Source organism: Aptenodytes forsteri, unplaced genomic scaffold, assembly GCF_000699145.1.
Source record: "Aptenodytes forsteri isolate BGI_AS27 unplaced genomic scaffold, ASM69914v1 Scaffold10, whole genome shotgun sequence".
Classification (NCBI taxonomy): domain Eukaryota; kingdom Metazoa; phylum Chordata; class Aves; order Sphenisciformes; family Spheniscidae; genus Aptenodytes; species Aptenodytes forsteri.
Window position 1 is genome coordinate 2,433,382 of NW_008794117.1, and position 16,344 is coordinate 2,449,725.

A 16,344-nucleotide genomic window follows, 5' to 3' on the forward strand; every position below is an offset into this window, starting at 1 on the left:
GAACTTTTGGGAATAAAAAGTACATTCATTGATCAGAAGACATACAAAATTGGCAGCTTTTAAAAGTGAGATCCTCATTAACTAAACAGAGTAGTTAACAGCTTTGCAGTTTTCAATTGCTCAGTAAACCAGAGTGACCTAATAAAGACATTTCTAGAACAAAGTGGGGGTAGTTCTGATACTATGGATATGGGGTCTATTAAATCATAACAGATATGTGAGGTTACTGCTGTGAGTATTTGCTGGGATTGGACCCAGTCTAGCTCACTTTACATTAGATGACCAAAACCTGTTTATTGACAGCTATGTAATTACATTCTTGAGTATGAACTTGGACGTTGCTATGTGAGCCCTTCAGGTCCAAAGCCTGTTAAATTTTAAGTTCAAATAAGAGAATCCTGATGTAATTTTTTTCTTGGAAGAACAGCCTCTAAGCCCCAATACTCAGTGTAAGCTGTCTTCCACACTTGTTGACTGAGAGGTTCCCCTGACAGTAAACAAGTTTGGGACATGTGATTAAAGCTGCTTTTTTAAAAAAAAAATAGATTTTCACTTTGAATTCAGAGTTAATTCTCAACAAATTTTGAAAACTAGATTCTTTCAAATTACTGTAGTTAATAATTAAGAATCACTTTGAAAATCATGATCATGCAGCTTTATTTTAAATTGTTGCATGTTGTTACGAGGTTTTTGCTCGTGCTGTTTTGAAACCCAAGATCAAGGTATTTCTGTTTTCCTTTTAAGAATGCCAATATGATTAAATACATAGGTGGAATGTGTGCTTAAAATAAACTGGTAGCATCTGCAGTTTCAGAAATCTTTGTTATGTAATGATGACAACTTCCTCCCCCCCCCCAACAACAACAACAAGAGCCCTCTCTACATTTCTCCTAGGAATTTTGTGTTGGAGAATCTAAAAATTTCCTGTGTAAAAGTACTTCTCATTTTATCAGCCAGTCTAGCAGTTTGAAGGCATATGAGATCCAGAATTTAGACTCTGTAAGCAGACATCCATGTTCTGAAAGCTTTTGGATGAGAAAAAGGCAACAGAACTACAGATTGTCTGTCTAAGGATAAATGGCTGTTTTTGATGTTCTTGCAATAGTCTATTTTTGCATTATCATAACTATCAGTAGGCAAGCCCATGTAGTAATATCTGCTTCTTGTGTTGTACAGCTCAGGACTTGCTGTTTGTGCTACTGCTGGCTATTTTTTCTGGGACTTGAAAGCTTTTCATTGAGCCTTTAGAACGTGCAGAGATCTGGTTGCTAGAGCGCAAAACCGATAACTTTGACTGCTGAACATCTGTCCTTGTCACACAAGTAACAATCCCAATTTTCTTTTATTCGTTATATTCTGAAGTCAAGATAAGTTTAGGTACATGTGTCTTCACAACAAAGGCCATGAAAAGAGCTTCTCTTTGCCATTACAAAGCCATTCTCAGCACTCCATATACTAGTGTGGGGAAAACGACATGGATGGGATGACTGACAGGTCTTAGTCTAAGCTTCGATGACGTGGTTGTCTGTCTTAGACAGTAATTCCCATTTAATTTAGTTATACTGAGTTCCAGTATTTGTCTTTTAACAGGTGGTGTATCCTGATGGAATATGATAGCTACTTCAATTAAGTGATGTATTTAAACTGTGAGGCTCACCTTTCCATGGAGGTGTGCAGTCAACTCTATGCTAGTCCCACTGAGCCTGCCACCCTCTCCTTATGTAAAAGCTTGTAACTCTTTCCCTGTTGGTAGTCAACCAAGCTGCAAGTAGTAGAGATCTGCGTAATCTCTTTATCCGATGTAGTAATACAACTCATACCTGGGAGGTTTACTGTCTATCACTGAGAGCATAGGTTTTTGGTATAATTGCTGGAGAAGACACCTGGCAGCTAAACATACCCAAATGTCTTCGTTAACAGACATGGATACCTTCTTACCTGAAGCAAGAATTTGTTAATTGTGGAATACAGGTTTAGGGCATAATAATCTTCATGTGCATCTGCTGGCTTTTCACAAACAGACAAACAAGATTTTTTTTTTTCTAAATGACACTGACTGTTGCAGAACTTGATGTGCACAAGAGAAGTTTGTATCCTGCCCATCCACAGGCAGTGGATGTCTGCTTTAATGCCTTCTGTACATGGGATGAGGCCCTGAGGGTTCAGAAGTAAGCTAGTCTGATCATGTGGAACGTACATATGTACCTCTCAAGTATAAATCACTTCACTACAAGTAATGGCAACTAAACCATCTGCCAGTAGTGTTGTTCTAACACTTTCTAATATGTTTAATCGAGCAAGGGAAGAAAGGACCATTTCCTCAATGGTCTTGAGGAAAAGGAACCAAAATCATGTATCTGAGGCAGTCTCTTGACAGAAGATTGCGTAGTAAGGGTGTACTCTGGGGTAGGCTTTTATATTATTAAACCTTAACTGTTTGTGATTGAAAGGCTAGCGTTACTAAAGTGTGATTAGAGACCTCTGTCTTTCCTAACTGTAAGCTGTTCTTGTAAAGGTAAAAAAAACCTGCCAGCTTTTAATGTCAAATTAATTGAAAGTATTATGACCCTTCTGGACAAGTCACCATTGGTATACAGCAGCTAGATTTTGATGAGCTACCAAGTAAATGTTGAGATTCAGGTACATACTCTCTTCCAGTAATGTGAACTGGAGGACAGGAAAATTTGTAAGCAGTTTTACAGACTGTACTTTGCTGTGAAAAGCTGCGGAGTGTACAACTGAGGGAGAATCTCTTTGCTGAGGAAGAGAGGGTACAATTCTGAAAGGTTATTTTATTTGCTTTAAGGCAAGCTGATTTCCCCCGCCCCTAATACTGAAGTCAGGATTAATTGCCAGAGACTGTCCTGTGGACCTGGCTTCAGTTACAGCCTATTTTAAAACAAAGCAAAAACATTTATTTGTATATAATTGTTAGCTACTTCATCTAAGGCTCTTCTTTGCACACTGAAGAATGATGCCCTGTGCCACCCTCTTGCATTACCAATGTATGTTATATGCACTGATTTAACCTCACTAGAAGTGTTTTTTATGGTTACTCGGCAGACGGTTTTAAGATCTTGTTACAGACAGCTGGAGACTCAATCAGCATGCTTTCAACAATTTTTTTTGAAGTGAATTAATCACTTGCAGGATTGAACATGGAAGAGGTGATTAATTCCGCTGTAGTTTTATAGGAGAGGTGTATATAAAATATACTTGAAGTCTATTGTGTCTAGGAGAAGTGATTTTCATCTACCTAGATTTGACTCTGGATGCTAAAATTTGTTGAAAAATTATAAGTGATACATAGCTGTCACCTAAAACATATTATAACACCTAATTGCTGAATTCAAATAGATTAGTTAATATATTAAGTAATACAGAACTATGGAGTGCAGTAGCACCTTGTCTTGCCATGCACAAGAAGTAGCTTCTACTCAGTTGCTGCTGTTTAGCTTTTCAAATGTGAAAGAGGTGAGGAGGTATTGCAGAAGAGTGCCTTTCCCCTCTGATTAGGTATGCAAAATAGTAATTCAGCACTTGGATATAGGTCAAGGATTAATTGATATGCAAAATAATATGCCCTTCGACAGAAGTCTTGATCTGTCTCAGAGTTGAATTTCATTTGCTACGTTATGCTGTAGTTGCTCTGTAGAGATGCTCAGTCTTCAGGAATACGTATCTGATACCCCCTCTGTCCAAATTACAAGCCATGTTTGAGGGGGGGGCAGTATGGCAAACAATGCAAGTAAGTTTTATGTTGCATGGAGAGGGCTGAAGCAATTGTGGTTGTTAGAAGTAGTTGAAACTAATGCTTCTGTTCTGAGGGGCACTGCATTACTTTGTCCTAATTAGGGATTATAAAGTCAGAATACGCACATCGTATGGGACAATACAGTGCAGATGTGATTTGCACTCTTCTCCCTGATGATTGACACTGCAGCTCAAAGTATTTCATGCTGTACCAAGACTAATATGACTCCTGGAAAAACCCAGAGTACAGAAGAAATAGAATATTACATGAGACATAATCAAACCTACACTAAATGCAGTATTTCACTAGGAAAATAAGAGAGAGAGAGGCAAAAATGAGAATTTTATTTAAAAAACCCAAACAGCAAGAAATAGCTTATCATTCCTCTCTGATTCTGAGTGGCTGGCTACTGGAGAAGAGCTGCAATATAGAAATTGCTTGCTACTGGCTTAAACAAGAAGACACTTTTGCTGCATTTGACCTATGCAGTTTAAATGAGAATGACCCCATCCATGCTAGGGTAATTGCCGAGATTTAAATCAGAGCTAAAACTAGCACCTGTAGTTCCTAAACACAGAGTGTTTATAATCAGTACTTACAGGTAGGAGTATTCTCTGAGATTAAAATCTATAGATTAGACAAGCATTATTTGTAAACACTGAGCAGTCAAGTCTTTCAGAAAGAGTTAGGAAGACTGATTTGCTAGTAGAGTAAATTAACCTTCAGAATTGGGCTTTAGTCTTGAATCAAAATACATAAATTTCAAGTATCTCAAGAAGCTTTAAGTGTAACAAAACTTGTTTCGGGTAAAAACTAAAAATTGTTTTGAAATGCATATTTTTGCTAAGAGAGTCAAAGTAATGAATTCCCATATCTGCCTCTCCCTTGCTTGAAGAAAAGTACAGGTTCTCGTTTCAGGGGCTAATATACAAACAATAACCATAATGGCTTTCTGTAACAGACTTTTTTTTTTAATCAGCACATATTTAATCATATTAAAATATGCAGCTCACTCAGAATGAAATCTAAATCATTTCCAGAAAAGCTGTTTGGGGGGTGTGGAGGAAGTAAAATTCAGTGCTTTCCTCTGTGCTAGGCCACAAAAACTGAATTGCACATGGAAAATGAATGGAGCCATCCACATGCATAAATCAATATGAGGTAGTTGGAAGCAGTGCAAGAACATGGATGATGCGGATACATAGTGGGCTAAAAAATGTGAGGTTCTTCCAGGTGAGAACTGCCACCAAAGTGTATGGCATTATGCAAAGCACTGCATTTCTGTGGGGACAGCACAAGAAGCCTTGCATCTATGTGCTCTTGGCAAATCTCTGCCAAGATTTGGCTTAAATCAAGTACACCGTTATGTTCTTTGGTTACAATGGACATTATAACCTGCTGTTTACCAGCCAACCAAAAGTGATCCAAAAATTAATGTATTTTAATTGATGGGTGTGGGAGGGAGAAGATGGAGTCCTCTGTAGCTTAAAACTGTTTGAAAGCAAAGATTCATGATTGCTTCATAGGGGCTGTAATAGACCAATTTATTGAAAGAACTGGCACCAGAAAGAGGCATGTAGAAGTAGTGACAGAGATACCTCAATCAGTGTATGTATTAATGCTTCAAGTTTCATTATCCTTGGACAAATGGGCTGTATTCTCACTTCTTTAGTGATAGCTGTGACTTGAGATCCTTTGTGGTCATAGACTTGCCTTTCAATTTGATTTCTGAGCACGCGAAGAAGAAAATAAGTAGTTGTACTTGCTACTGCTATGTATTCCCATCCTTTCCCACTGAAATGTGTGATATGAAAGATGATGTTCATAGGCAGCAGGACTGAAAAAGAAATAGCGAAGATGGAGGAATATAGAGGACAAGCCATGCTTGGGTAGGTGGGGAGATATGACAGGGATGGCTTTGAAAAAAGACTTCACAGACTCTCTGAGAAAGTGACAAATGTTCTACTTACGTGAGATTTTTTGCGTGTGTGTCTATTTTAGTTAACACTATGTGTAGGGTTCCTTTCTTTTCCTGCTGTATCAGCTAAAAATTTTGGGAGTCAGCTCCTGCTGCCCCACAAGGGTATGGCACCACACAGCAAGTGCCAGCTCAGCGCTATGGGGGAATTGTGGCATCAGGCCAGACATGTTACATACCTGAAGGACATTCCATCTGCTTAACACATGAAATACCGAGGACCTAGCATTGCAAAGAGATGATCCATACTAGAGTGTCACGTATGAAAGAGAATCTGCAAGGTCTGCTGACTTAGCCAACGTAAAGCTAAATATCAGATGTATGCAACCATTCATCATGAGATAACATTGAGGACAACACACAACCACCACCTTCCCCCACCTCCCCTGCCTCAGAGAGCCTCAACCTCACAGGATACGGAGTCTCGTAAGTTGCTTAATTTCATAGCATGATACCATCAATACTAGGGATAGTTACCACAGTGTTGCCAGGTATATGCTTACCAGCCTTTGTGCTTTATTTAGCATATGAGTAGTTAAAGAACACTTACACCTGTTCTTTAGTGTTAAAAGTTCTGGGATCGCTTTGAAGCTTGACATCACAGATAGAGTCAATATAGAGAAATCAATGTTAAGAATTAATCCATAATGGAAAGAAAAAATTAAAAAAAAAATTGTATTTTGCTGCATGAAATGCATAACAAAAGGTTATGTTTTTCACTCTTGTTAGTAAGTTGTTTTCAACGCTTCTCTGTAGTGCAGAATTCCAGTTGCTAATACAAATTAAAGCCTTGTTTTTACTTCTGTTTTAACCTGAATTAGCTAACTGAGGTTAGCATCATGAATTTATTATTTTTTACAGTGGAAACAAACTTTCAAGTTTCGTTGTCATTTTTGATCTGAATATGCAGCTATGACTGGAAGTAGAGAAATTAATACCATATCACTACTGCTCAAATTTGCCTAGAAGTTCGACGAGTAGACAAAAGAAGGATATAGCAAGTAGACCATTTTTTTTCTTCTACTTTAAAAATGAATCTGTCATCCAAACTATATTAAGGTCTTTACAGGATATAGCAAGTAGACCATTTTTTTTTCTTCTACTTTAAAAATGAATCTGTCATCCAAACTATATTAAGGTCTTTATAGAGGCTTGCATAGTGTTTGAAAATCAAGGTAGCTACAGGTATATGTTATCCGTAATTGTTTTTAAATATAGGTTATGACAAGAAGGCTTAATGACCACAGGAAAAGCAGAGAATCTTTAATGCCCAGCATAGATATCCTATCAGATCCACCAAATGGACTGTTAACAGGGGTTCAACCAGTTCAGCATCACATCTCAGATGTACATCTTATCGAGATTAATTTAATAGGTTTATCCAAACCACAATAACCAGTGCTTTTCATTGCTCTGTACACAATCCTGCATTTAAGCCCCTTAACTGTGATCATCTAAGCATTCCCTCCATCCTTCCTCATATAGGGATTTAGTGTTAATATTGGGCAAAGATACAGAACTGTGAACTGGCCATAAAGAGTGACTTGTTGGGATGCAAGATAAACTTTATGATTAAACAATGTTTTAAAAGAAGAAATCGCTAACAGTGGAAAGATGATTAAAAGATGCTGAAGTGGAGCATAATATAGAAAAGGAAGATCTCTAGAATGAAATAATTCTGAAAGTTTTAGGTTAAAATCCAAAGTGAATAATGGATGAAGTCCTTATGTACAGAGGCTTCATTAATGTTTAATATGAATTTTGCTTGAATGAAGACTTCAGGATTCACTCGTGAACTCTTTGCAGTGAACCGTAATAAACTTCACTCAGCCTTTTCTGTAGTGTCATTGACACTTGCTGGGAAAAATCTGGATGAGAAGCAAATACACACTACATCTAATGAAACTATGATGCAAAGCTGAATTTTTCATATATTTGTTTCAAGCTTTAACTGTGTATCTGAAACCAGTGTCACACCTCTACTAGTTATCTTGCAGAACAAAACACATCAATCTAGAGGATTAGCTTTTGTAGAAATTATTTTGATATAACAGCTTTGGCTTCAAGGGCAAACTGATAAGCATGTACATTACAAGCTTATTTGCTAGTTATTATTGATTCAAAAACTATTTTCTTTCAAAAATTATTTTCTTTAAAGATGGAAAGTCTGATTAAAAACTGACTTCTAGACCTCTGCAAGTAAGTCTGCTAGGGGCAGGAATTTATTAGAAGCAGGCCCTTAAGAAATGACCCCTTAAATCCATTTGTGGGTGACTTCAAAATGAATGACTTCTTACTGAACCCTTTGAACTATGCATCTAGATAAGTCTTGTGAAAAGCTCTGCTTTACTTCATGAAAGCCATGACTTTAGATGTAGGTTTAACAATTACTCTGTAGATGCATCTTTAGATGTCTTTTTTTTTTGCTATCTTGTTATTGGCATTAATAGGTTAATAGAGTGGATTTAATAGAATCCTAGATTACTGTGAGGAAAAAAAGTAACTATCTTACATTTCCTTTTGAGATTATTTTAACTCTTTCATTTTGTTTATCATAATAAAGAGCTGTAAAGTTCCAGCAGTACTCTCTAGGATGTTGAATATATCACAACTGCTGCTTGAAACCATCCCATGATATCAGAGCTAATTTCCATCTGAATTAATTTTACCTACCAAAAATGTATAAGTTCTCCCTTCCCCACTTCTCATGTAATTAGAGATTCCTCATTTGAGAAGAAATTTTCCATCCTTCGGATCAGTGCAGAGGAGGTATAGGTAATTGCCCAAATAAAATATAAGTAACTCATTAAATATTTTTTTATTTTGTCTTTTGTAGAAATTTGGTTGGAACTTGACAGTGCTATTAGCATATGGAAAAAAACTGCAGATTGTCAAAATGCATGTTGCACACTGACTGGCGCATTGAGTTTGAAGGGACTTTTTCACGATTTTTGTACTGTGAGTGTTACTAGTTTGTATCATTAAGTGCGGAGGTGGCAGGCATGTTCCCGCTCTCGCTACTTAGAGTTGTATGAGACCCTTGGGCATTTTATGGCTTTGCAGCTTAATAATGAAATTTGTTGCCACAAAGTGCACACACAGAATACCTGAAATTCCCAATAGTTGAGAAACTCAAATAACATATAAGGTTTCCAGTCGTTGCTGCAGATCATTCATAGATATGAAAGTCAGTTCATACTTTAATGGTCTATCCATGAGGCTATTCTAGTTATATGAGCTAATCTGTGCTTCTTCTTTCTCAAAGTTTTTGTTAGAAATATCAAATGTGCTTTGATTGCATATTGATCCAGAATGGAAAAGATGCATAATGTGGGGAAAATTCATTGTTTTCTGCTCTAGTCTTGCCCTTGCCTGTACTGAAGTCCTATTAAAAAACAAGGACCCCTCCCTGCCCTCAGTGCAAAACTGGACCTTATGCTCCACTGACTTTTAGTGGAACATAACTCCTAAGTCATTATGACAGTTTTGAAGATTCTACTGAGAACTTTTTTATATTTTAGAGTTAGGAATAAAATAAATAGTTGCAGCTTTTACAAGCTGGAAAACTGTTGCCAAGAATTAGTCATTATTTCTATCAAAAGCAAGAGCTCCCCAGTTTGTGGTGTAACTGAGAGTTGTGCAGCTGCTTGTATTTTGAGGGCTTATACAACTTGTAGTAGTAACATTTGAAACCTTGAAATCACAAGCTTAACCTTTTACACAGACTTTACACAGTAAAGTCAAAATAAGTTTTATCGTGTGCAGATTTTTGCAAACTTTATTTCTTTTTGAAAAAAGGCATAAAATCTTACAGTACATTAATAAAGATATTAATGTTAAGTCATGGAAACAGTTCTAAAAAAGAACTACTAATTCCTATGGAGTAATGAATCTCAACTTAAGTTGTGAGAGTTACTCTATAGAATTTGTATATTAAAAAGATGGACAATGAAATTTACAGCTCTAAAAGTTATTTACATTCTATGGGAGTATAGTAGTATTTCATACAGTGTTTTCCATAGGGTTTTTTTGTAACATTAAAGGAGGGGAGAGCAAAAAAAGCAGTGCAATCTTGGATTCCTGTGAGTTAAATTGCTTCTGAAATGCTGATGACACTACCCAGTTGTTCCTCTGGCTATTTCTGTTCCACTCAGTAATGTCTGAATGCTGAGAGATGCTGTCTGTAGTTCAATTCAGCGCATTCAGTAAAAGTAGTTTATTGGTCATCCCTCATCTGAGAGTTAAAAGGTGCTTATCTGTCCATTTAAAAACATGTTTACTTAGACGTGATGCACACTTGCAACGTGGCTTCTACCCGTGGAACACACTGAAATTTTGTTTTCTTATGAATTCCTCTGTCATGTAGCCCACTGTAGAAGTAACAAGAACAACAAAACCCAAATGACTCTCAAACAGCATTATCTGCAGCACCCTCCCTGAGAATTAAAGTGGTTTTTTTTTTTTCCCCCTAGTTACGGACTTTGTTTCTAATACAATTTTTAAAACTCATCTCCTTAGGGCAGATCTCAGTATTCCTATTCTTACAGGTGTTTCTGCATATCACAAATACACGGGCAGCCATGGCTCCACAGCACGAGGGGCTTTTTTGGACAAAATTCCCTACATTTTGTCTTATCCTGCAAGGATATTTTGCATCAAACTTCTATTTTTATGGTTAACTACTTCAACCTCTGCTCTTATAGCTATGACCTTGTTACAGTAGAGATCCTGCATCAGAGACAAATTTACTGTAACATGCTGTGACCTGAACTTCTTGCCTCATGCCTACATGCTACCAGACACTTCCTGAATACCAACAGAACAGGGATTTGCATTTCAGTACATGCTGTCCAACAGGCTAACCAAGCTCCCTTTTATGGTTTGGGTAGAAAACTCAAGTATCCATTGAAAGAGCACTGGTTTCAGACTGAAAAGGGCTTGAGCGAAAACTGTTCAAAGATCTATGTGTGAGTACAAAGTTTTAGAGATATTGAGCTTCCAATGACTTCCTTGAAAATGTCAAGGACTCAGTAAATTATTGCTTCTGAACACCTGTACTTTCAACCAAGTGTGTGTGCTTTTGATTACTTTGTCATGGCCAGAATTCAGTACTCGTATAAAAACTGATGGGGAATAGTAAGAGTACACAGGGACATTAGTCATTGAATACCATTGTAGGTACCTTATTTATCCACCTGGTTTCCCTGAGCTTCTAGTGGGAGAGAAGGAAGGTGGTAAAGAGCAAGGGGTTAACTTAGGAATTTTGACTCATCATCCTGAGGAGCTGTTCTTTCTATCCACTGATCACAGGCAAAGCCTCAGTGCACTATGTAAGCAAACTGAGCCTACAGTTCAGTGATGTGAATTTCCTCCATAAACATGTCTGTGGATGATTTTAATAACCATCAGGTAAAATTTTGTAATTCCTAGTCTTTGGGCACAGAGAAATGGGAAGTGAATTTCTTGCCTTTACTTTGTTTCAGGAAGTAGACTGCATTTGATTGTACAAAGCATTTACCTGAGCTAGTATAAGTGTAGAATAGTACCTATATAATTCTGTAATTATTTTCTAATTCCTGCTAAGATCTTGCATAGATCCACATTCTTCAATCTATTTTCAGCATGGTAGGTCCTGAAAAAGGGCATGAAGGACTTCCTATCAACTTCATTTAAAAAAAAAAAACCCAACCAAACCTTAAGTGTTCTGGAAACCCTCTGGTCCACATTTGCTAGTCTAATTTCTCTTTCAAGCCATAGAAACAAAATTCCTAAAGCAATAACTTATACAAGAAGAAACCCCACAAAACTAACTGTGAAAGTAGTCTGCCTTGCCTTCTGCATGTCCAGCAATATCTACTTCTTTGTGATGAAGACTTAAAGATAACACTGGCAAAAAAATGTACATATTAAAACCCAGAAAAGTTCATTGTTTCATTTCAAAGAGAGCCACGACAAGAATGTGGCATGTTTTCATTTAGAGTGGGAAATACTTCCTGTTAATCAAGAAAGCTTTCTAAACTCATCACCTGTAAAAGGGATCTTCTAATACTTGCAGGATAAAGTAACTTTCTTACAGAGATCTTAAAGTATATCCTTCTGTGAGATATGAGGTTAATAGTATGCTGGTTTTGCTGATGAATGCCTTGAGACAGAGGCTATGTGTTTATCTAGGTTTTGTTATTCTTAGTTGCCTTACTAAAATCCATGTTGCTGGTGATTGAGCGTGCTATTGTTAATTTGTCTTCCTTGAATGCTTATCTTTTTTTTTAAAGTGAGATCAGATATCTGTGATAACCTTTGAAGGTTTCTGCTGGATATAATGGTTATTCTTTTTTTGGCAGTGAAATCAGCATGTTTAACCTTATCACAGCTGTATAAATGCATGTTATGCCAAATATGAATGTACTTGAAGAAATGAAATGCTGTGTGTATGCATAACAAATACCTGTACTTCTTATTAGATAAAGTGTACACAAATTTAGACACAGATATTTGTATAACCTCACAGAGTGCTGTGAAATACACCCTTTTGTGTTGTTTAAGAGGCTGTGTATATGGGCTTGACTGAATTGTAACAGATTTCGGGTGACTGACACATGCGTGATGAGCAGATTGGTTCTTAATCATTAAATTTCACAGACCATTGAAACAGAAATCCTTATATTCTAATCAAGACAGAATTGCCTTGACTTCATTAAATAAGTGTCTTGATAGGGTAATGCTGAGAGCTGAAAATAACCTGTGATTTCTGTCATAACATGTTAATAAGTGTGTAGTAGGGTTGAGGTGGACAGAAAAGGAAGAGTACACAAATAACTGAAATGAAGACTATGATATTTTTATGATAGCAACAAGGTAGGAGAGGCCACTTAACCCAATGTCTTCCAGATGGGACTCCTTCAGCAATGTAACACTCTGCTTTCCTGGTTGTTCTTTGGAATACAAAGACTTACAGGAAATCTTGAAAGAAGTTGGAATTCTCCTAGTCATTTTGTTCACATTAAAGGTGCATTTCTGTGCTTTCAGTTGTGGAAGGCTTTCTTTGACTTCAGTCTCAACTCTGAATTTCTAGGTTTCTAACACATTTTGTTATTGCTAATTATATCATTTTTATATAGCAGCTTTTTCTCTTTTTTAAAAAACCCTACCCTCCCAAACCAAAAAAGACCCCAAACAACAAAACAACAAAAAAAACTCACAACAATTGCCAACAAAAAAACACCTCTTGTAGCACGATCTCTCTTAGTGAAGTAATGTTTAGGGAAAAGTATTAGCTTGGTCTCTTTTTTTCTTGTCCTACTTCTTGGCCATCGTACATCATGGGTCAGATTCCAGCACCTGCTCTGAGTAGTTCTGAAGCTAGTGATACTGTTTGAGTTAGTAGTTAGTGAGTAGTGGGGTGTCACCCAAAAAGCTTATTAGTGTTAGATTCATAATATGAGCTAGCTAATTTTGAGTTAACCTGCTAGCAAAGGAAACACTTATCAAGAGGACTTCAGTCCAATTTGCAATGTTTGTGAATGATTTATTTTTTTATTTTTCTTACAGGAATTGTTTCAATTATGACTCTCACTGTTCTTGCCTATGAACGCTACATTCGAGTAGTCCATGCAAAAGTGATTGACTTCTCTTGGTCTTGGCGGGCTATCACATACATCTGGCTCTATTCATTAGCCTGGACTGGAGCACCTCTTTTGGGCTGGAACAGATACACGCTGGAAATTCATGGCTTAGGTTGCTCAGTGGACTGGAAGTCGAAAGACCCCAATGATACCTCCTTTGTGCTCCTTTTTTTCCTTAGCTGTCTAGTAGCACCTGTTGGGATCATGGCCTATTGCTATGGCCATATTCTATATGCAGTAAGAATGGTAAGTTGATTCAAATAAAAGACTTAATGTAATATTTTCAGTGAAAACTGCTGATGCTGTATATTAAGCTTGAATCAGAGCCTAAATTTGCACTTTCACTTCCTATTCAAACTTTTGAATGTTTAATATTCATCCATGTCAGGGACTATCAGAAAGGATGTAAGGTTGGAGGAAAACCAACCTAGAGCTACCATGGTCTATTTGTTGTGTAGTTTTAGTGGGAGGCAGGTTAGGGAGCTGCTCACACTCACTAATCCACATCAGATCCTCCCTTGAAACGGGGAAAAGAAGAGACTGTTTGCGGTTCTCCTGATTAAGGAACTCCCTCTCTCCTCTTTGCAACTCTTGAGAAGATAACCCTGTAAAAATCTTCCAAGTGGAGATTAGGCCCTGTTAAACCAGTTTTCCATGTTAAGGCAACCCATTGTAATTCGGATCTTCAGTGTCAGAAAGTGTTAATGATTCATATTCTGTGGGTAATTAGTCTGGGCCCATTCAAGTTTGTGGTCAACAGTATTGGCACAGCCGATAACTGTTACGGAGAACACTCATGTACATGTCCCGTCTTTTCCTCATTTTATGACTCACCCAGACGACACTGGGAACCTGCTGCCTAGTATTCTGCTCTAAACAGAGATTTCATAATTTCAGGATAACAAACTAAGTGGCAGAGCAGTACGGAGAAATCTATTAAAGAAATTTTCTTCTCTCTAAAGATTGCTGATGAGACAAATCTACAGGATTGTCTAACTAGTCAGACAAAGGACCACTAAATGTGAACTGAACTTGCTTATGCCAGTGGATGAGGGCAAGTTGGTTTTCTAAAATACTTACAATGATAAGCGTGGCATGTTTTGTTACATCACTGGATTTGTTGTTTTCCAGTAGATTTGCTATTCTATTTCTCCTCAGATCATATTTTTACATTTAATATAAGCAGTAAAAGTCTAGGAAGCATGATGTAAACTTCCAGAAGAATTGTGGTTCACGAGATAAGGTGTATAGTGTCTGTGCCTAAAACTAAATTGTCAAATTAGTTATTTAGAAATAAACTTAGAACTATTCAGTTTCAAGTAAAACATAGAGCTATTTTACTTTACCATTTTATCTTTTTTTTTTTCTTCTACAGCTTTGCTGTGTGGAAGATTTCCAGACTGTTCAAATGATCAAACTTCTAAAGTATGAAAAGAAGGTGGCTAAAATGTGTTTCTTAATGATCTCCATATTCCTTATTTGTTGGATGCCCTATGCAGTGGTCTCCCTCCTGGTAACATATGGCTATAGCAACCTTGTAACTCCAACAGTAGCTATCATCCCATCTTTCTTTGCCAAGTCAAGCACTGCTTATAATCCAGTCATCTATATCTTCATGAGTAGAAAGGTAGGTACATTAAAGATTTTCTTATTTGAATAATTAGTAGCCTATGCCACAGTTGTAGAGGCTAGATCTGATTTACTTTAATCTGTAAAGCCTAGATTTTTTTTTTTATTTGAACAGCTAGGATAAATGGCAAAGATCTAGTAGAATTAAAATCCCTGGTGGTGCTTAAAGTACTACCCTATCAGAAATTGGATTTTAAATGTCTGAATTCACACATGAGCACTCGTGTGAAAGGGAGGGGAAGGAGTGTCAAAACTTAAGTGTCTAGTTCTGACAATTTACCCATGAAATGCATTACAACTAGAAAACCTCATCTAAATCATTCCCTTACCACAACAGGACTCTATCAGACAAAATTCAGAATATCTGGTGTCTGTTTTTTAGGAAGAAAAAAAACTTGCCTCTAACTTTTCCATTATGGCAACACAAGGATTGAACAACTCAACATAGTATTTCAAATAAGTATGCTCACAAAAAAAAGAGTGACAGCCTGTTTGGGATTTTAGACTGGGTTTTGCTAAGCAAATATGTCAGTAAGATGTTTCAATAATGTTAAAATACCAGGGAGTGAAACAATTGACCATACTCCAGTTCTGCTTAAGCCTAGAAAAGTTTTAGGAATGCACATTCCTGATATGTTGCTTTGCAGGAGCTCAACCATGAAAAACAAAGAACATTGCAAGCAAAAGTAGGTATCTATTCAGCTGGCCCCTGGAAGAAAAAGTAAACAAAATTTCAAGATGTCTTTTTTTTTAAATCTCAAGTGGCAACAGAAATTTGTAATTTGTTATGAATTTAAAAATTTCTAAGTTTAAAATACTAAAAATCAATTTTAAAGTAGGAAAGTGAAACACTATTCTTAAAATATTTCCATTAAGTTTTTAAGTGAACATTTTACAAAATTTTGGCACGTTGTCTTGGATCATTTCAGTCTTGATAAATTGGTGATTTTTGGTGGAAAAATATTACACCAGTAACAATTCTCAGAGCTTAGTTGTATTCAAAGCCAGATTCTCATGTGAATGACAGTGAAATGGTTTTTTTGGAGATAAATAATATACTGTTAAGAAGACATACTTGTATCTATGAGGAAAAACAAGTTTCTATTTTTGTCTGCTTTTGTAGTTTTCATTATGAAAAGTAGACTACTGATTTAATGGTGGTAACTAGCTCATTTTAGTGCTTTACAGAGCAAAGAGAGAATGGAAGTATTTGGAGTTATCAGTGGCATGTCGAATATGTGGAAACTAGAAAACTAAACATCTTTCTGTAAATCATCAGTACTATGAAGATAACCACTGAATGCAGTTCATAGAATCATAGAATCATTGAGGTTGGAAAAGACCTCAAAGATCATCGAGTC

At 36.7% G+C, this 16,344-nt stretch overlaps 1 protein-coding gene across 1 annotated transcript in view; it reads left to right on the top strand.

Moving 5' to 3' along the window:
- Window positions 1-16,344, top strand: part of OPN3 (opsin 3) — a 24,597-nt gene that overhangs the window by 3,016 nt on the left and 5,237 nt on the right. Inside the window, 2 exon segments of the mRNA XM_009276182.1 lie at window positions 13,281-13,600; window positions 14,730-14,981. Of these exon segments, the coding sequence (XP_009274457.1) occupies window positions 13,281-13,600; window positions 14,730-14,981 (572 nt within the window).